At 46.7% G+C, this 22,038-nt stretch overlaps 1 protein-coding gene across 2 annotated transcripts in view; it reads left to right on the top strand.

Annotated features, from left to right (window-relative positions):
- Window positions 1–308: 308 nt before the first annotated feature.
- The window catches only part of NDC1 (NDC1 transmembrane nucleoporin), a 92,513-nt gene continuing 70,783 nt past the window's right edge, over window positions 309–22,038 (top strand). The window contains exons 1-9 of one of the 2 annotated variants that reach the window (XM_063939616.1): window positions 309–487; window positions 1,708–1,828; window positions 3,326–3,427; window positions 12,930–13,104; window positions 13,195–13,336; window positions 13,729–13,837; window positions 14,274–14,325; window positions 14,430–14,562; window positions 15,618–15,707. In XM_063939616.1, coding sequence (XP_063795686.1) covers window positions 464–487; window positions 1,708–1,828; window positions 3,326–3,427; window positions 12,930–13,104; window positions 13,195–13,336; window positions 13,729–13,837; window positions 14,274–14,325; window positions 14,430–14,562; window positions 15,618–15,707 — 948 coding nt within the window. In that variant the 5' untranslated portion in view covers window positions 309–463. The remainder of the gene's footprint in view (window positions 488–1,707; window positions 1,829–3,325; window positions 3,428–12,929; window positions 13,105–13,194; window positions 13,337–13,728; window positions 13,838–14,273; window positions 14,326–14,429; window positions 14,563–15,617; window positions 15,708–22,038) is intronic. The other variant, XM_063939617.1, reaches the window with a different exon arrangement.

Genomic DNA, 22,038 nt, shown 5'->3' with positions numbered 1-22,038 from the left:
CATATATATTCAATGTCTGGCCCTATTCTAAAGCCTCTCTGTTCACCAAAGCATCTAACTGTGGTTGCCATGGTGACAGGGTGGATAATTCTAAATCATTAACAGCAACATTCTTTCATTCTGCCTCAGTGATTATTGGTACAATAGCTCGTGTTTCATTACATTAACGTAATAATTGTACTTAATATTATTGTGGGTATGAATCGTAAGAGGGTGACCTAGTGTCTCTGTAAAACAGTAGATCTGAATATGAATATGAGACTGAGTGAGTCAGTGCTTAATCGGCAGAGATGAGATACACGGCGGCAGTCCAATCAGGCAGCACAACGGGCAGCCCTGGCTGGAGGATTGCTCCTGTCTCTGTGCACTTTTCATACAGGCAGCGCGGCGGGCAGCCCCCGGCGGGGTCCTTCTCCTCCCATGCCGCCGCGCACAGTGTTTGAATGTGAGACGCGGCAGCGACATGAGTGTGGCCGGGGAGAGACAGGTACCAGCGGTCGGCCCGGGACTGGGGGAGACGCCGGCCTGTCACCGTGCACCTATTCACGCCGTATACTGTCTGCACGACGGTGACCTGCTGCTTTACTGCTCGTGTAGAACCACAGGTCTCAGCACTTCCTGGCTGGGGATGACAGGCTGCCTGAGCAGGGACACTCTCTACACCTGGCATTGTGTCAGTGTGTGTAGATGTCACTTGTGTGCACGCACTCCAGAGGGAGGCAGCGCCCGCACTCCAGCTGCTGTGAGGCACTATCCATCCCAGCAGAAGTGTGACAGGGCATGCTGGGATTTGTAGTGCCACAGCTATTAGACTGCCTGCCTACCCCTGGCCTGTGCTGCATTTGCAAGGGGTTACGTGGCTGTCTACGCATGCTGCATACATAGGTTTATAATATTATTCCTTTAAACCCTGACACCCATGATACAGGTTCTGTGGCTGGCTGACTTCAAGCCTGCATTTCACTTGGTTCTAATCAGCCACAGAACATGTGTAATTAATGTGTATCCTTGTTTAAAGGAATAGTATGGTAGGTAAGCCTACCTGTCTGAGAGGGGTATATAGGAGAGATTGCTGGTCTGCGCGTGCTGTATACACCTTGCCTGTCTGTGAGGGGTATATAGGAGAGATTGCTGGTCTACGTGTGCTGTATACACCCTGCCTGTCTGTGAATGGTATATAGGAGTTGGTCTGCGCATGCTGTATACACCTTGCCTGTCTGTGAGGGGTATATAGGAGAGATTGCTGGTCTGCGTGTGCTGTATACACCCTGCCTGAAGAGGAGTTGGTCTCTGTGTGCTGTATACACCTGCCTGCCTGAGGGATATATAGGAGTTGGTCTGTGTGTGCTGTATACACCCGCCTGTCTGTGAGGGGTATATAGGTGAGAGTGCTGGTCTGTGTGTGCTGTATACACCCTGACTGTCTGAGAAGGGTATATAGGAGATATTACTGGTCTGCGCGTGCTGTATACACCCCGCCTGTCTGTGAAGAGTATATAGGATAGATTGCTGGTCTGTGCGTGCTGTATACACCCTGCCTGTCTGAGAGGGGTATATAGGAGAGATTGCTGGTTTGCGTGTGCTGTATACCACCTGACTGTCTGAGAGGGGTATATAGCAGTTGGTCTGCACATGCTGTAGACACACTGCCTGTCTGAGGGGTATATAGGAGAGAACTGACTGTTGTTCACTATGTGTCTCTTACAGGTGTTGAAATGGAGAGTGGCCAACAGTTTTGCCTGGGCCATCGTTTTATTGGCCCTGTGCTGTGTGGTGTTCATAACAATTGGCAGATTCCACATACTTCACCCCATACAGTGCCTGACAGGTGAGTGGCATTTTTTGAAGTCTGGAAAGTCTGGGGCTGGAGGCAAATGGAACCCTGGGGGGGGGGGTTCAAGCTGGACGCAACAAGAAGTGTGGGTGTCAGTGACTAGAAGCAATGGGAAGCTGGCTGGGGATGTTGGGGCCTGCGAGCAATGCATTTTTTGCAGGCTGTTGTCGAATGAGAAGTGAATGGATTCATATCGGAATGCTCATAATGAATATTTTGCAGTGTGTGTGATTAGACACACTGAAATATGTGAATTCGGTTTGTAAACCCATGGTAATGTAAGGCACAGAAGTAAACCCTTATTATTTAATATTGTACCTGTAATTATATCACCATTTTATGAAAGGAATAAAAGCTGGGGCTAACATTTTCTTGTAGGTGTTAAACATTTCTTGTGTACACTCTACTAGTATGTCTGATTCTCTGTGAGGGGCTAATTACATGTACCCACCGCCATACCTCCTGTCTGTAAATTAACCACTTGGTTCTTGTCTGCCATCATAGTCTGTCCCATCATTTATTTCTTCATTATTACAGTTCCATACCTTCCATCAACCCACATATTGTCATTGCAGTAAAGTGGTGGTTATATGACCCATGCTGTTTGTTAGACGTTGAAAGGCCGGGCGATCTTGGGTTAAGGCATTGTCATACATTTATAGACAAACCTCACACATTTATATATAGGCTTGCCATAACATTCCTTTAATCCGGGACAAGGTTCTGTGTCTGTCTAAATTTAACTCTGAATTTCACCTGGGTTTAATCAACCACAGAACCTGTGTAAATCATAGGTGTCCTGGATTAAATGGATATTATGATATATATAATGTAGTATACTAGCCTGCTAGAATGACTGTGGAAATGCACTGTGCTTGCCTCAGGATCGTTAGTGAGGGCAAATTACACTGGAGAGGGGGACTGCCTTTAATTTAGGTGCAGGTACTAGTAACTTGACATTCAGTAGTTGTGTCTGGGACCTCTTGAAGTATTTTATATAGTGCCTATGTTACTGCGTGTTGTATGATCTCTTTTTAGGTTTTTAACTAACTCTTTCCTTTTCACCCTACGAGGGGGAATTCAATTGTTTTTCCCTACATGTGCCTAAGAAGCAGTTGTTTGGGGGGGGGGGGGGGGGTTGGACACATTTCTTCTCGCAGTCTCCTGAGGTGGCAAGAAAAAGTAATGCACCAGAATTGTCCAATTACTATTTCTGTTACAGAAGAGTCTACGGAAACCTCACTGCAAATTGCACACTGTAAGAGTCTGCTAGATAAAATATTTCCTTACGGTTATTGGGGCGTTAGAGACATTGCCCTGTGCACTAGAGTGAAGACTGATACATGATGCTCATGCAGCATAATCCTGTTTTGGTCACACTCTGAGTGTATTACATCCTAAGTGGTCTCCCACTATGAAGTGTATTCTACAAATCAGTCGCGTAATAACAGTCTAATCGAGTGAATCTTGCATCTCTGCCCTGTTCTACAGACTCCCTCAGTGATATTCTCAGCAGCTCCACATTCTTTTGTCTACTTCTTCTGTGGACATTGCAAGGAGTTCAGTGTGCCTTCAATGTGGAGTCCTTCTCAGGTGAGACTATCAAATGTTTGAAGATGTTTTCCAGTTTGAATTCTGCTAAAACACCTCCCTTCACACTACTGGTACTTGCTGTATTTAGCACCTTTTACCACTATCCCTTAATCACATTCTGCCGATAGCGTTTGAGCCACTTGGCTTAGTGTTCCTTCTAGGCTGTTTCAGCAGGGTGCTGCACCCTGCCCATTTTCAGTGCACCCTGCCCATTTTCAGTGCACCCTGCCCATTTTCAGTGCACCCTGCCCATTTTCAGTGCACCCTGCCCTTTTTCAGTGCACCCTGCCCGATTTATAAATCACCCCCTTGTATACAGAATGCAACAGTCGGAGTGTATGTTACAATGTAGTTGTCTACTCCTTGTCCACCTCTGAAATTGGAAACAATTTCTATCCTTCATTAAATGGATGGCAGAGGAGGCTCTGTGAGCGACGTCGTCTAATGTTTCCCCCTCCCGGGCCGCTCAGTCAAAATCTCTCAGTTATATTGCTTCGTGTGTAAGGACCTTTAAGGTGCATACACACTGAGCAATATAACTGAGCGATTTTGACTATATAGTCAAAATCGCTCAGAAAGTTAGTGCATATCTCTCCATGTGTACACAGCCGGCGATAGCGATGCGCGTCCTCGCCAGGTGGCTATCGCTGCTAAAAATAGACTCTGCAGGCAAGTCAATTTTGGCTATGTCGCTGGGAAAGAAAAAGCACCCCCTTGCTTGAATGAGTTAGCCAAAATCGCCCATAGCCAAAATCGCTGGAAAAGTTAGTCAAAATTTCCTACTGACAGTTCAAGGGAAATCGCTCAGTCAAAATCTCTCATAGTCAAAATCTCTCCATGTGTATGCACCTTTAGATTGATTTAAATTTCTAAAAAGGAACACTGGAGTTATTGCCCCTAGCCAGATTATCATTGGTTGCTATCACTTTGGATAAATCTATCCTTGGGTGTTTGTTGCTGATTTCAGTGAGTGATCCCTTATCAGTTAGTGTAGTCAGTCAGTCGTCTTCATTGACACCAGTAGAAGCAGTGAGGCAGCTGTATTAAGCCTGGAGAAGGGATAAAGCAGTGATAAGTGCAAGGTGATAAATGCACCAGCCAATCAGCTCCAATATGTAAATTGCCACTAGCTGATTGGCTGGTGCTTTATCACCTTGCACTTATCACTGCTTTATCACTTCTCCAGGCTTAATGCGTCTGCCCCAGTGTGTCCTGCTACAGTCCATGAAAAGTTAACCAAACTGACTTTGCTGCCAGTCTTGTAGTGTTATTTTTACATGGGGCTTTCTGAAAATGGTCAGTGGTCATTCATACATATTCTACTGGAGTTCTACTTCTCCAGCCCTCATCCTTTCTCTAACGTCCTAGTGGATGCTGGGGACTCCGTCAGGACCATGGGGATTAGCGGCTCCGCAGGAGACAGGGCACAAAAATAAAGCTTTAGGATCAGGTGGTGTGCACTGGCTCCTCCCCCTATGACCCTCCTCCAAGCCTCAGTTAGGTTTTTGTGCCCGTCCGAGCAGGGTGCAATCTAGGTGGCTCTCCTAAAGAGCTGCTTAGAAAAAGTTTTTAGGTTTTTTATTTTCAGTGAGTCCTGCTGGCAACAGGCTCACTGCATCGAGGGACTTAGGGGAGAGAAGTCAACTCACCTGCGTGCAGGATGGATTGGCTTCTTAGGCTACTGGACACCATTAGCTCCAGAGGGATCGAACACAGGCCCAGCCATGGAGTCCGGTCCCGGAGCCGCGCCGCCGACCCCCCTTGCAGATGCCGAAGATGGAAGAGGTCCAGAAGCAGGCGGCAGAAGACTTTTCAGTCTTCCTGAGGTAGCGCACCGCACTGCAGCTGTGCGCCATTGTTGTCAGCACACTTCACACAGCGGTCACGGAGGGTGCAGGGCGCTGGGGGGGCGCCCTGGGCTGCAATGTATAATACCTTTTTATGGCTAAAAAATACATCACATATAGCCCTTGAGGCTATATGGATGTATTTAACCCCTGCCAGATCTCACAAACTCCGGAGAAGAGCCCGCCGAAATAGGGGGCGGGGCTTATTCTCCTCAGCACACAGCGCCATTTTCCTGCCCAGCTCCGCTGTGAGGAAGGCTCCCAGGACTCTCCCCTGCACTGCACTACAGAAACAGGGTAAAACAGAGAGGGGGGGGCACTTTTTTTGGCGATATTACTATATTTAAGCTGCTATAAGGATACAACACTTATATAGGGTTGTTCCCATATATATTATAGCGCTTGGGTGTGTGCTGGCAAACTCTCCCTCTGTCTCCCCAAAGGGCTAGTGGGGTCCTGTCTTCAATAGAGCATTCCCTGTGTGTCTGCTGTGTGTCGGTACGTGTGTGTCGACATGTATGAGGACGATGTTGGTGTGGAGGCAGAGCAATTGCCGGTAATGGTGATGTCACCCCCCAGGGAGTCGACACCGGAATGGATGGCTTTGTTTATGGAATTACGTGATAATGTCAGCACATTACAAAAATCAGTTGACGACATGAGACGGCCGGAAAACCAGTTAGTACCTGCCCAGGCGTCTCAGACACCGTCAGGGGCTGTAAAACGCCCTTTACCTCAGTCGGTCGACACAGACCCAGACACGGACACTGAATCTAGTGTCGACGGTGAAGAAACAAACGTATTTTCCAGTAGGGCCACACGTTATATGATCACGGCAATGAAGGAGGCTTTGCATATCTCTGATACTACAAGTACCACAAAAAGGGGTATTATGTGGGGGGTGAAAAAACTACCTGTAGTTTTTCCTGAATCAGAGGAATTGAATGATGTATGTGATGAAGCGTGGGTTAACCCAGATAGAAAAGTGCTAATTTCAAAAAAGTTATTGGCATTATACCCTTTCCCGCCAGAGGTTAGGGCGCGCTGGGAAACACCCCCTAAGGTGGATAAGGCGCTCACACGCTTATCAAAACAAGTGGCGTTACCGTCTCCTGATACGGCCGCCCTCAAGGATCCAGCTGATAGGAGGCTGGAAACTACCCTAAAAAGTATATACACACATACTGGTGTTATACTGCGACCAGCCATCGCCTCAGCCTGGATGTGCAGTGCTGGGGTGGTCTGGTCGGATTCCCTGACTGAAAATATTGATACCCTGGATAGGGACAGTATTTTACAGACTTTAGAGCAATTAAAGGATGCTTTTCTTTATATGCGAGATGCTCAGAGGGATATTTGCACTCTGGCATCGAGAGTAAGTGCGATGTCCATATCTGCCAGAAGAAGTTTATGGACACGACAGTGGTCAGGTGATGCGGATTCCAAACGGCATATGGAAGTATTGCCGTATAAAGGGGAGGAATTATTTGGCGTCGGTCTATCGGATTTGGTGGCCACGGCAACTGCCGGGAAATCCACCTTTTTACCTCAGACCCCCTCCCAACAGAAAAAGACACCGTCTTTTCAGCCGCAGTCCTTTCGGTCCTATAAGAAGCGGGCAAAAGGACAGTCATATCTGCCCCGAGGCAGAGGAAAGGGTAAGAGAGGGCAGCAAGCAGCTCCTTCCCAGGAACAGAAGCCCTCCGCGGGTTCTGCAAAGCCCTCAGCATGACGCTGGGGCTTTACAAGCGGACTCAGGAACGGTGGGGGGTCGACTCAAGAATTTCAGCGCGCAGTGGGCTTGCTCACAGGTGGACCCCTGGATCCTGCAGGTAGTATCTCAGGGTTACAGGTTGGAATTCGAGAAGTCTCCCCCTCGCCGGTTCCTAAAGTCTGCTTTGCCAACGTCTCCCTCAGACAGGGCGACGGTATTGGAAGCCATTCACAAGCTGTTTTCTCAGCAGGTGATAGTCAAGGTACCCCTCCTACAACAGGGAAAGGGGTATTACTCCACGCTATTTGTGGTACCGAAGCCGGACGGCTCGGTAAGACCTATTCTAAATCTGAAATCTTTGAACCTGTACATACAAAAATTCAAGTTCAAGATGGAATCACTCAGAGCAGTGATGGCGAATCTGGAAGAAGGGGACTTTATGGTGTCCCTGGACATAAAAGATGCTTACCTGCATGTCCCAATTTGCCCTTCACATCAAGGGTACCTCAGGTTCGTGGTGCAAAACTGTCATTATCAGTTTCAGACGCTGCCGTTTGGATTGTCCACGGCACCTCGGGTCTTTACCAAGGTAATGGCCGAAATGATGATTCTTCTGCGAAGAAGAGGCGTATTAATTATCCCTTACTTGGACGATCTCCTGATAAGGGCAAGGTCCAGAGAACAGCTGGAGGACGGAGTAGCACTAACCCAAGTAGTGCTGCAACAACACGGGTGGATTCTGAATTTTCCAAAATCTCAGTTGACCCCGACAACACGTCTGCTGTTCCTGGGAATGATTCTGGACACGGTTCAGAAAAAGGTGTTTCTTCCGGAGGAGAAAGCCAAGGAGTTATCCGAACTTGTCAGGAACCTCCTAAAACCAGAAAAAGTGTCTGTGCATCAATGCACAAGAGTCCTGGGAAAGATGGTGGCTTCTTACGAAGCAATCCCATTCGGCAGATTCCACGCACGAACTTTTCAGTGGGATCTGCTGGACAAATGGTCCGGATCGCATCTGCAGATGCATCAGCGGATAACCTTATCGCCACGGACAAGGGTGTCTCTTCTGTGGTGGTTGCAGAGTGCTCATCTGTTAGAAGGCCGCAGATTCGGCATACAGGACTGGGTCCTGGTGACCACGGATGCCAGTCTGAGAGGCTGGGGAGCGGTCACACAGGGAAGAAACTTCCAGGGAGTATGGTCAAGCCTGGAGATGTCTCTTCACATAAATATACTGGAGCTAAGAGCGATTTACAATGCTCTAAGCCTGGCAAAACCCCTGCTTCAGGGTCAGCCGGTGTTGATCCAGTCGGACAACATCGCGGCAGTCGCCCACGTAAACAGACAGGGCGGCACAAGAAGCAGGAGAGCAATGGCAGAAGCTGCAAGGATTCTTCGCTGGGCGGAAGATCATGTGATAGCACTGTCAGCAGTGTTCATTCCGGGAGTGGACAACTGGGAAGCAGACTTCCTCAGCAGACACGATCTACACCCGGGAGAGTGGGGACTTCATCCAGAAGTCTTCCACATGATTGTGAACCGTTGGGAAAAACCAAAGGTGGATATGATGGCGTCTCGCCTCAACAAAAAACTGGACAGGTATTGCGCCAGGTCAAGAGACCCTCAGGCAATAGCTGTGGACGCTCTGGTAACACCGTGGGTGTTCCAGTCAGTGTATGTGTTTCCTCCTCTGCCTCTCATACCCAAAGTACTGAGAATTATACGGCAAAGGGGAGTAAGAACGATACTCGTGGCTCCGGATTGGCCAAGAAGAACTTGGTACCCGGAACTTCAGGAGATGCTCACGGAAAATCCGTGGCCTCTACCTCTAAGACGGGACCTGATTCAGCAGGGACCGTGTCTATTCCAAGACTTACCGCGGCTGCGTTTGACGGCGTGGCGGTTGAACGCCGAATTCTAAGGGAAAAAGGCATTCCAGAAGAGGTCATTCCTACACTGGTTAAAGCCAGGAAGGAGGTGACTGCACAACATTATCACCGCATTTGGAGAAAATATGTTGCGTGGTGTGAGGCCAGGAAGGCCCCCACGGAGGAATTTCAATTGGGTCGATTCCTACATTTCCTGCAAACAGGATTGTCTATGGGCCTCAAGTTGGGGTCCATTAAGGTTCAAATTTCGGCCCTGTCGATTTTCTTCCAGAAAGAATTGGCTTCAGTTCCTGAAGTCCAGACTTTTGTAAAAGGAGTACTACATATACAGCCCCCGGTTGTGCCCCCAGTGGCTCCGTGGGACCTTAATGTAGTTTTGGATTTTCTCAAATCCCATTGGTTTGAGCCACTCAAATCGGCGGATTTGAAATATCTTACATGGAAAGTAACCATGCTACTGGCCCTGGCTTCAGCCAGGAGAGTGTCAGAATTGGCGGCTTTATCGTATAAAAGCCTATATCTGATTTTCCATTCGGACAGGGCAGAACTGCGGACGCGTCCTCATTTTCTGCCTAAGGTGGTGTCAGCGTTTCACCTGAACCAGCCTATTGTGGTGCCTGCGGCTACTAGCGATTTGGAGGATTCCAAGTTGCTGGACGTTGTCAGGGCATTGAAAATATATATTTCAAGGACGGCTGGAGTCAGAAAATCTGACTCGCTGTTTATACTGTATGCACCCAACAAGCTGGGTGCTCCTGCTTCTAAGCAGACGATTGCTCGTTGGATTTGTAGCACAATTCAACTTGCACATTCTGTGGCAGGCCTGCCACAGCCTAAATCTGTCAAGGCCCATTCCACAAGGAAGGTGGGCTCATCCTGGGCGGCTGCCCGAGGGGTCTCGGCATTACAACTCTGCCGAGCAGCTACGTGGTCGGGGGAGAACACGTTTGTAAAATTCTACAAATTTGATACCCTGGCTAAGGAGGACCTGGAGTTCTCTCATTCGGTGCTGCAGAGTCATCCGCACTCTCCCGCCCGTTTGGGAGCTTTGGTATAATCCCCATGGTCCTGACGGAGTCCCCAGCATCCACTAGGACGTTAGAGAAAATAAGATTTTACTTACCGATAAATCTATTTCTCGTAGTCCGTAGTGGATGCTGGGCGCCCATCCCAAGTGCGGATTGTCTGCAATACTTGTACATAGTTATTGTTACAAAAAAATCGGGTTGTTCTTGTTGTGAGCCGTCTGTTCAGAGGCTCCTACGTTGTCATACTGTTAACTGGGTTCAGATCACAAGTTGTACGGTGTGATTGGTGTGGCTGGTATGAGTCTTACCCGGGATTCAAAATCCTTCCTTATTGTGTACGCTCGTCCGGGCACAGTATCCTAACTGAGGCTTGGAGGAGGGTCATAGGGGGAGGAGCCAGTGCACACCACCTGATCCTAAAGCTTTATTTTTGTGCCCTGTCTCCTGCGGAGCCGCTAATCCCCATGGTCCTGACGGAGTCCCCAGCATCCACTACGGACTACGAGAAATAGATTTATCGGTAAGTAAAATCTTATTTTTATTTGTATCTTTTCCTGTTCGCCTTCCAGCTGTCCATCCCCTTAGTATAAGAAAGAATAAAGGGTCGCACAGACTTTATTTTAATCAAATTGTATTCTAATATTCTTTTACGTCCTTTCCCTTTTGTTCAGTGATATAGATATATATCTTTTATATTGGGAGGTGCTCCAAGGAATATAATAACTATAAAAGGACCTTTTACATCCCCTTAGTATGTAAGCTCTCAGAGGCAGGACTCGTCTCCCTCTTGTTCTGACCTAGCACACCCCATGTTACCAGTGCTCTGCTCCCTTTTCTCCTTCTCCCCTCCAGCTACTCTGACTCTGCTCACTCATACGTTGGGCTCAAGAACACTGAATTGATTGTGAGTTTCTCTATCCATGCCCCGGTTATCCGTCCTTCCCAATCTTGTGTGATATTAATGTTTGATGCTTCTTCTATGGCATTGATTTGTGTATTGTATTTAATAACTTATATACTGTTTAATGTGTAATGTTTTGTATATTTACAATGTACGGTGCTGCGTACACTTTGCACCTTTATAAATAAGATATTCATAATTGGGTCGATTCAATGCAGAGCAGATTGAATAGTGCCAGGAAGGAGCTCCCGGAGCTATACAGTTCAGCACAATGCTAAGTCGGAGAATGCCCGTACTCCGACTAAAGGGCGTTGTTGCAATGCTGTTTGCGCCGGGCTAGGGTACACAACACCATTGCAGACCGAGTTCTGTCTGATTTCTGTCGGAGTGGTGCGAGAGAAAACAAATCTTGTTGGAGATAACCTCACGCTGAATTGTATCGCTCCAGGAGCTCTCTCCCAGTGCTATTCAATTTGCTCTGAATTGAATCGACATCAGTGTTTGTCGTATAACTCCTCTACATTGATTTATTCTTTAGGGGACCGCTAAACCGAGCACAAGCTGGCTTGTGGAGAAGAGTTTTCCACTGAAGTGGAATTTTTTTTTTCAATCTGCTAGGAGTTATGTAATTGAGGTGGAAAAGCTCCATTTATAGGGGAGATTTACAGTTTTACAGAAGGGCACATGACCTCTATCTGTATCTCCGACTAATGAAACGAAATCCTCTTAAGGTGCAGATCACTTTTTTACGTTAATCTTGACATTTGCTTTTTACTACACTGGCAGTCACCCTGTGAGTTGAGGGTGGTATCTATGACCATTTTCGCCACAAGCGTGAGCGTTTTGAGCTGTTTAGGGCCTTTTAGCTCGTTTGCAAAGCATTTGTGTTCCTGTTTGTGATGTCCAAAGAAGCCCCGTGTATGTGAACCTTGTTTCCCATCAGGAACAGTGAGGGTGCACTAATAAATGCAGAATATTTCAATCTTGCAATTGTGATCCACTCTGCCCCCTTCAGGACTAACTACTCACACAGGAATAGGTAATACAGCCTAGTCAGCTTGATGATCCTTATGTTGGAAGTGAACATTATCCAGTTGGATTACCTACTCCAGGGATGTCCAAATTGCGGCCCTCCAGCTGTTTATAAACTACACATCCCAGCATGCCTTTACAGTTTTGTGGTCAGAGAATGCTAAAGCTGTGTCAGGCAGGGCATGCTGGGATGTATAGTTTATCAACAGCTGAAGGGCCGCAGTTTGGACATGCCTGACCTACTCCTTTGTGAGCCGTTAGTCCTGAAGGGGGCAGTGTAGAATCACAGTTGCAGGATTTAAATATTTTTCTACTTCTTACTGCACCATCCCATTTCATTTAATTATTTTTAATGTGCCTGGTTGGTTACAGTACTGTACGCAGGGTACTTGTAACATGTATGGGGCATATGTATCAAAGCTGATAAAGTACCAACCAATCAACTCCTGTCATTTTTTTCAAACACGGCCTGTAAAGTGAGACTGAAGTTGTTTATTTAGAACAGCACCATCTTTATGGGAATAAAAGTCTTACGTAAGGTCATAGTAGTGTCTTAAATTGTTGTAGCTCCTCTTATTCTGTGGACTGTGGTGCATAACAAAATCCTATCCTACAGGCAGAGAATCTGTTGCAAGCCAATATGTCACTGTTTTCCAAACTGCGGGGCAGATGTATTAACCTGGAGAAGTGATAAAGCAGTGATAAGTGGAAGGTGATAACGCACCAGCCAATCTGCTCCTAACTGTCATTTTTCAAATCTGTAATGATTGGCTGGTGCGTCATCACATTCCACTTATCACTGCTTTATCACTTCTCCAGGTCAATACATCTGCCCCTCTGTTCTCTAGGCATCCTAACAGTCCAGTTGTTAAGGATATCCATGCTTAAGCACAGATGGTTAAATAAAACTGAGCTACTAGTTACCTGTGCTCAAGCATGGATATCCTGAACTGTTATAAGGTACCTTGAGGACTGAGTTTGGGAACCTCTACATTACGTCCTTTAAAAAAGAAAACCAAATGTCCCAAGCTTTGTTATGTGCACGGGTACAGTATTCATGCACACAATGACCCCTCCTCTCCTGCCCACAGTGGTGCCTTCCATCCCTGGCTCTCGGCTCTCCCTGATTGGACAGATACTGCTCCCACATCATGTGCTGCACTCACTCGTTCACTCCCTCATGGGGTTGTTGGTTTTCTGGTGCTGTACCCTCCTCAGTGGGAGTCAGACCCAGAGTCTGGCAGTCGCATGCAGTTCTGAAGACAGGTGAGTCTAAGTAATATACATGGCTTTGGCGTGTAAGGTGATGAGATGCACGATTGATCTATAGTGTTTTGCACTTGCTCACCCCCTCAGTAATCATGAAGCCTACAGTCAGTCGATATGTCTGAACGAGCGCTACCTCTTCCTGCTGCTGACTGGAGCATTTGTTGGTTGCAGCTACAGCATCCTGTACTTTGTGCACAACATGAACTATCTGTCTTTTCCATCCGTGCAGGTAGGAACCAGCGTCGTCATTCCACAGCATTTTCAATGATTGACCTTTTCGCTGAGCTTCTGATCTAGTACATTGCTATTGGTGTAATATGTATGACATTAAATAAAGTTGTATATATACAGCACACTATATATGTTACTATTACCTGTTATATACAGTATGTTTGGTTTCTTTTCCTATTTAATCATTTGTTCTAACACGTTGTACACAGTCATTGTCTCTTCAAATGACTACCCGTAATTAGTCGGCAATAGTGGAAATTACTTTTCAGATTTTTTGTCCTGTTTCTGAATTACTTTACCTTTCTGTCCTATGTTTTGTTCTCTGCAATTCTAGTGTGATGTTACCCTACACATTTAATTTTAAACATTTTCAACCCTATTATTCTAAAGCAATTCAAGTATCTGCAGTTCCGGAGGTGTCTGCCTATACTGCTGAAATACAGCTGTGTCCACTCCTTGTATTTGGTTCGGAACTTCAGTGCTGTCTACTTTTTCCTGGGTATGTCTTTTTGTAACCATATTACCAGCATGTTAAACCTGTTTTCTTCTGCATTATACCAGACACACTTGTACCATATAATTGTGCCTGGATCTTTGGTTTGGTTCGCTTGAGGGGGGTACACACGGGGAGATGTGTGCGGAGCGATCTATCACAGACTGCTCAGCACACATCTCTCCCCCCCCCCCCCCCCCCCCAACTCCGGAACGGGGGGGGTGCTCACTTTGCACAGAGGTGGAGTGAACGACCTGACTAGATTGTGCCGCGCATCGCTATAGGGCTTACACATGGAGCAATTTATGTTTCTATTCTAAGCGCTCTAGTCAGATTGCTTAGAAATTAACCAAAAATCGCTCTGTGTGTACCCCCCTTTACTCTCTGTTCCAGCTGTCATCTTGTGACTGTATAACTGGGCTTTTTTTTTTTTTTTTTTCAGGTTATATTCCACGGACATGGGTTCAAGCAGTTCTGTACCTGCGCATGGATCAGTAAGTATTCTGATATTCATTACTTAAGTTCTAGATCTAACAAACTGAGTGTTTTCTGGTGGTATTTCATTCATAGGCCTGTGGGATCTATCTCTTCTATACAGGCAGTTGCCACCGCTTGATACTCTGCGGGGACTCCTGGACTTGTCACTGTTTTACCAGATCTGGTTGTCCAGCACATTCCTCCTCACCACCTGGCACATTGTGTGGATACTATTCCACATTCACGCAACAGAGGTCTGTACTGATGCGGTCATTTGCTTCATTTACTGGTCTAACATTACTTTCAGGGTGGAGACTGTGAATGTGTTGTAATCCATCACAACCAACCAATCGACTCTTTCCAGATTAGTTAGACTATTGGAAGCTGCCATCTGATTATATTATATTTTGTATATATACTAGCTGAATACCAGTGCTTCGCTACGGGATGAGGAAGGTAAATTTAGAGTTCTAGTTGTTCATTAATTTACGTTGGTTGGAGATCTAGTATATAGATATATCTTACTTCCCTGACCCACTTTGTGTAGTGGCCGGACCCCTCTTTGGTCCCCCAAGAGACCCTGCTCTTCCCAACATACAACTCTCAGTCTGTGGCTTCCTGCTGCCTCCATTCCCCTTCTCACATCATGTCAGTGCCCCTGTGAAATGATGGATTTATTTACAGTTTCTTAGCGCAGCATATTATGCATCTCCTGATATACTCTGTGCTGCTGGGGGACCGTGCTCCTCCCACTATATAACTGTCTGCATGTGGCTTCCTGCTACCTCCATTCCCTTCCTCATATCATGTCACTGCCACTGTCACATGCAGCCCTGTCATCACTGAGATATCATGCATGTCCTGATATAATCTGTGCTGCTGGCCCACCCCTAGGGGTGTCTTATCCACACAGTGTTTGTTCCCAGAGTGTAAGTCATATGTGTAGCAAGTTTGGTGTAAATTGCACCAGGCATTCCAGAGTTATGATGTCTGCTGAAATACTCTGTGCTGCTGCCTCACCTCTAGGAATGCTAGTGGTGTCTTCCCCCCACAGTGTTTGTTCCCAGATTGTAAGTCATATGTGTAGCAAGTTTGATGTCAATTGGTCCAGACGTTCCGGAGTTATGCTGCCTCTTGATATACTCTGCTCTGCTGCCTCACCCCTAGGGGTGAGGCAATGTCCTGTTATAAAAATTTTTTTTTTTTTGTGCAAGTTTGTTTATTTTTACTTCCAACACGTTTATGCTGGAACTGCTCCGCAAAAAATATATTTTATGTTGTGCTTCTCACCTGCCTTTTATTACTTCAGGCCCAAATGTTTCCTGTGCAGACCTCCTTTGCTGAAGAAGCAGACCGATGTCTCCCTAATGTATTAAGCTGCAGTTCTCCTCTTTTAAAAGTGAGTGCTGACATATTTTATTATCCATTATTTATCATGCACCACAAATTTCTTAAGTACCATAAACAGCAAAAGTATAAAATATCGTAAACAAAGTAGCAGAATAACAAATATACATAATTAAAGACTAAGGCATAGTAATTACCTTGTACTAATTGGCTGAGATAGTGGACCTAAAGGGAAGGATGAAACAATAGGAGGGAGGGCCTTCTAAAATGGAATGGGAAGTATTGGGGTTATTGGGGAAATACAAGAATGTGGCAGTGAAAATCGGATCGGGCAGATATCCGGAATACATGGGTATTGAGGGAGCATTTGAAGCGGTGGTGGTGGTGGGGGGGGGGTTTAATAGGATGAGGGAGAGCATTCTGTAGTTTATGGGCAGCACGGGAGAAGTCTTGGAGACTGGGACTAAGAGGTGGCAATCAGCAGTGTAGAAAGGCAACAGTTCCCTGCTTAGGTCAGAGGGCTAGTGAAGGAAAAGGAGGTTGGAGATGTAGGAGGGAGAGGCGAGTGGAAGATCATTGTTTATGACTACTGTAGTTACGTATAATAAAGGTCATGAGTAACTGTACAAAAAAAAAAGTGGTTACTGATGAAAGTAGCACAGATTGAACGTTGCCACTAACTCTATGTATTACAATGACAGTGGGGGTCATTCCGACCCGTTCGCACGCAGTGGTTTGTCGCTGCATGCGAACGGGTCCGGAATGCGTATGCGCGGCGGCCCCACTGCACGTGCGCGACGTTGCCTGGCGACAAGGGTCGCCGGGTTACGTCCAGGAGTACGAAGAAAGCGGTCGCACAGCCGACCGCAAGAAGATTGACAGAAAGAAGGCGTACCTGGGCATCACCGGACCGTTGGAGACAGTTTTCAGGGAGTGGATAAGGAAACGCAGGCGTGTCCAGCAGAACGGAGGGCGGATGTCTGACGTCAAAGCTGGCCCCAGCATCGCAGAGATCGTCACACAGGGTAAGTATGTCCAGGGCTAGTCGTCTTTTTTTTTTTTTACTTCAAATTTTTTTAGCTTAGCAGGGCTGCACAAGCGATCGCAGCCCTGCTAAGCTAAAATACACTCCCCCATAGGCGTGGACTAGTTGATCGCAGCAGCATAAAGTTGCTGGCTGCGTTCAACTCTGAATCACCACCAGTGTGCAGTGTGTTGCGAACTAAAAAGCTGCATGCTGTGCTCTGGTAACAAAATACCCCATACCAGCAAGACCGTTCATGATGAAGTCCTGGAGAGCTCCACCATAGATCATTTTATAATGCACCGCTATGGGCTTTATCATTGCTAGGTGTGTTTTTAAAATGGATAATGTTGAAAACCTGCATAGCTGTGTTATGATCATATTGGCTAGTGATCTATGTGACATGGCTAGTTACAGCCGAAGTGGCAGGACATTTTATTCCGTTTTTACCTTTCACGTGTATCTGGATCACTGCATGCTAACAATACACATACTTACAAATCTGCACTTTCAAGGATGTGAATTGCTCGGCCAGGTTTTTACATTTCACAATGCGGCCATATCACTGGGAGTAGTAGTTTTTGATGAGTATATGTGTGTAGATGGAAAGATATGCAGCATATATACCATGTATATGTATATGTGTGTGTGTGTGTGTGTGTGTGTGTGTGTATACATATATGTATGTGCGTGTGTATATATATATATATGTATGTATGTGTATATATATATATATATATATATATATATATATATATATATATATATATATATATATATAGAGAGAAATATATATATATATATATATATATATATATATATATATATATATATATATATATATATATATATATATATATATATATATATATATATATATATATATATAGAGAGAGAGAGAAATATATATATATATATATATATAAACGTCCTAGTGGATGCTGGGGACTCCGTCAGGACCATGGGGAATAGCGGCTCCGCAGGAGACAGGGCACAAAAGCAAGCTTTTAGGATCACATGGTGTGTACTGGCTCCTCCCCCTATGACCCTCCTCCAAGCCTCAGTTAGGTTTTTGTGCCCGGCCGAGAAGGGTGCAATCTAGGTGGCTCTCTTAAAGAGTTACTTAGAAAAAGTTTTTAGGTTCTTTATTTTCAGTGAGTCCTACTGGCAACAGGCTCACTGCATCGAGGGACTTAGGGGAGAGATTTTCAACTCACCTGCGTGCAGGATGGATTGGATTCTTAGGCTACTGGACATAGCTCCAGAGGGAGTCGGAACACAGGGCTCGCCCTGGGGTTCGTCCCGGAGCCGCGCCGCCGACCCCCCTTGCAGACGCTGAAGATGAAGAGGTCCGGAACCAGGCGGCAGAAGACTCTGTCTTCATCAGGTAGCGCACAGCACTGCAGCTGTGCGCCATTGTTGTCAGCACACTTCACACAGCGGTCACGGAGGGTGCAGGGCGCTGGGGGGGGGGGGGGGCGCCCTGGGCAGCAATGTATAATACCTGTATGGCGAAAAATACATCACATATAGCCCTTGAGGCTATATGGATGTATTTAACCCCTGCCAGATATCTAAAACTCCGGAGAAGAAGCCCGCCGAAAAGGGGGCGGGGCCTATTCTCCTCAGCACACAGCGCCATTTTCCCTCACAGAAAGGCTGGTGGGAAGGCTCCCATGCTCTCCCCTGCACTGCACTACAGAAACAGGGTTAAAACAGAGAGGGGGGGCACTGATTTGGCGATATGTATATATATTAAAATGCTATAAGGGAGGAACACTTATATAAAGGTTGTCCCTGGATAATTATAGCGTTTTGGTGTGTGCTGGCAAACTCTCCCTCTGTCTCCCCAAAGGGCTAGTGGGTCCTGTCCTCTATCAGAGCATTCCCTATGTGTGTGCTGTATGTCGGTACGTGTGTGTCGACATGTATGAGGAAAATATTGGTGAGGAGGCGGAGCAAATTGCCTGTAATGGTGATGTCACTCTCTAGGGAGTCGACACCGGAATGGATGGCTTATTTATGGAAATTATGTGACAATGTCAACACGCTGCAAGCCGGTTGACGACATGAGAGGGCCGGCGAACAAATTAGTATCTGTCCAGGCGTCTCAAACACCGTCAGGGGCTGTAAAATGCCCATTTACCTCAGTCGGTCGACACAGACCCAGACACGGACACTGATTTCAGTGTCGACGGTGAAGAAACAAACGTATTTTCTTTTAGGGCCACACGTTAAGGGCAATGAAGGAGGTGTTACATATTTCTGATACTCCAAGTACCACAAAAAAGGGTATTATATGTGAGGTGAAAAAACTACCTGTAGTTTTTCCTGAATCAGATAAATTAAATGAAGTGTGTGATGATGCGTGGGTTTCCCCCGATAGAAAATTATTGGCGGTATACCTTTTCCCGCCAGAAGTTAAGGCGCGGTGGGAGACACCCCTCAGGGTGGATAAGGCGCTCACACGCTTATCAGAACAAGTGGCATTACCATCTACGGATAGGGCCGTACTTAAGGAGCCAGCTGATAGGAGGCTGAAAAATATCCTAAAAGTATACACACACATGCTGGTGTTATACTGCGACCAGCGATCGCCTCAGCCTGGATGTGCAGAGCTGAGGTGGCTTGGTCGGATTCCCTGACTAAAAATATTGATACCTTTGACAGGGACAGTATTTTATTGACTATAGAGCATTTAAAGGATGCATTTCTATATATGCGAGATGCGCAGAGGGATATTTGCACTCTGGCATCAAGAGTAAATGCGATGTCCATATCTGCAAGAAGATGTTTATGGACACGACAGTGGTCAGGTGATGCAGATTCCAAACGGCACAAAGATGTATTGCCGTATAAAGGGGAGGAGTTATTTGGGGTCGGTCCATGGGACCTGGTGGCCAGGGCAACTGCTGGAAAATCCACCGTTTTTTACCCTAAGTCACATCTCTGCAGAAAAAGACACCGTCTTTTCAGCCTCGGTCCTTTCGTCCCTATAAGAGTCATATCTGCCCAGGGATAGAGGAAAGGGAAGAAGACTGCAGCAGGCAGCCCATTCCCAGGAACAGAAGCCCTCCACCGCTTCTACCAAGTTCTCAGCATGACGCTGGGACCGTACAGGACCCCTGGATCCTACAAGTAGTATCCAAGGGGTACAGATTGGAATGTCGAGAGGTTTCCCCCCTCGCAGGTTCCTGTAGTCTGCTGTACCAATGTCTCCCTCCGACAGGGAGGCAGTATTGAAAACAATTCACAAGCTGTATTCCCAGCAGGTGATAATAAAATTACCCCTCCGACAACAAGGAAAGGGGTATTACTCCACACTATATGGTGGTACTGAAGGCTAGGTGAGACCTATTCTAAATCTGAAAAATTTGAACACTTACAAGGGTTCAAATCCAGATGGAGTCACTCAGAGCAGTGATAGCAAAGAACAAGGGGACTATATGGTGTCCCGGGACATCAGGGATGCTTACCTCCATGTCCCAAAATTTGCCTTTTCTCACCAAGGGTACCTCAGGTTCGTGGTACAGAACTGTCACTATCAGTTTCAAGACGATGCCGTTGGATTGTCCAAGGCACCCCGGGTCCTTACCAAGGTAATGACCGAAAGGAGGATTAGTCTTCAAAGAAAATGGACGACCTCCTGATAAGAACAAGGTCCAGAGAACAGTTGGAGGTCGGAGTAGCACTATCTCAAGTAGTTCTACGACAGCACGGGTGGATTCTAAATATTCCAAAACCGCAGTTGTTCCGACGACACGTCTGCTGGTCCTAGGGATGATTCTGGACACAGTCCAGGAAAAGGTGTTTCTCCCAGAGGAGAAAGCCAGGGAGTTATCCGAGCTAATCGGGATCCTCCTAAAACCAGGAAAAGTGTCAGTGCATCATTGCACAAGAGTCCTGGTAAAAATGGTGGCTTATTACGAAGCGCTTCCATTCGGCAGATTTCACGCAAGAACTCTTCAGTGGGATCTGCTGGACAAATGGTCCGGATCGCATCTTCAGATGCATCAGCGGATAACCCTATATCCAAGGACAAGGGTGTCTCTCCTGTGGTGATTACAGAGTGCTCATCTTCTAGAGGGCCGCAGATTCGGCATTCAGGATTGGATGCTCGTGACCACGGAGGCCAGCCTGAGAGGCTGGGGAGCAGTCACACAAGGAGTGTGATCAAGTCTGGAGAATTCTCTCCACATAAATATCCTGGAGCTAAGAGCAAATTTATAATGCTCTAAGCTTAGCAAGACCTCTGCTTCAAGGTCAGCCGGTATTGATCCAGTGGGATAACATCACGGCAGTCGCCCACGTAAACAGAAAGGGCGGCACAAGAAGCAGGAGGGCAGTGGCAAAAACTGCAAGGATTTTTCGCTAGGCGGAAAATCATGTGATAGCACTGTCAGCAGTGTTCATTCCGGGAGTGGACGACTGGGAAGCAGACTTCCTCAGCAGGCACGACCTCCACCCGGGAGAGTGGGAACTTCATCGGGAAGTTTTTCCGCATGATTGTGAACCGCCCGAACAAAAAATGGGACAGGTATTGCGCCAGGTCACGAGACCTTCAGGCGATAGCTGTGGACGTCCTGGTAACACCGTGGGTGTAACAGTCGGTGTATGTGTTCCCTCCTCTGCTTCTCATAACCAAGGTATTGAGAATTATAAGACATAGAGGAGTAAGAACTATACTCGTGGCTCCGGATTGGCCAAGAGGGACTTGGTAACCGGAACTTCAAGAGATGCTCACAGAGGACTAATGGCCTCGGGAGCTAAGAAGGGATTTGCTTTCAGCAAGTACCATGTCTGTTCCAAGAGGAACCGTGGCATCGGCCTTTAAGAAAGGACCTGCTCCAGCAGGGACCTTGTCTGTTCCAAGACTTACCGCGACTGCGTTTGACGGCATGGCGGTTTGAACGCCGGATCCTAAGGGAAAAGGCATTCCGGAAGAGGTCATACCTACCCTGGTCAAAGCCAGGAAGGAGGTGACCGCACAACGTTATCACCACATGTGGTAAAAATATGTTGCGTGGGTGAGGCCAGGAAGGCCCCACGAAAAAAAATTTCAACTAGGTCGATTTCTGCACTTCCTGCAAACAGGAGTGTCTATGAGCCTCAAATTGGGGTCCATTAAGGTTCAAGTTTCGGCCCTATAGATTTTCTTCCAGAAAGAATTGGCTTCAGTTCCTGAAGTCCAGACGTTTGTCAAGGGAGTATTGCATATACAGCCCTTGTGTGCCTCCAGTGGCACCGTGGGATCTCAACGTAGTGTTGGGATTCCTCAAATCATATTGGTTTGAACCACTCAAATCTGTGGATTTGAAATATCTCACATGGAAAGTGACCATGCTGTTGGCCCTGGCCT

This window comes from Pseudophryne corroboree, chromosome 9 (genome assembly GCF_028390025.1).
Source record: "Pseudophryne corroboree isolate aPseCor3 chromosome 9, aPseCor3.hap2, whole genome shotgun sequence".
In the NCBI taxonomy this organism is placed as follows: Eukaryota; Metazoa; Chordata; class Amphibia; order Anura; family Myobatrachidae; genus Pseudophryne; species Pseudophryne corroboree.
The sequence above is the reverse complement of the archived record's forward strand: the minus strand, read 5'-3'. Positions and strand labels throughout refer to the sequence as shown.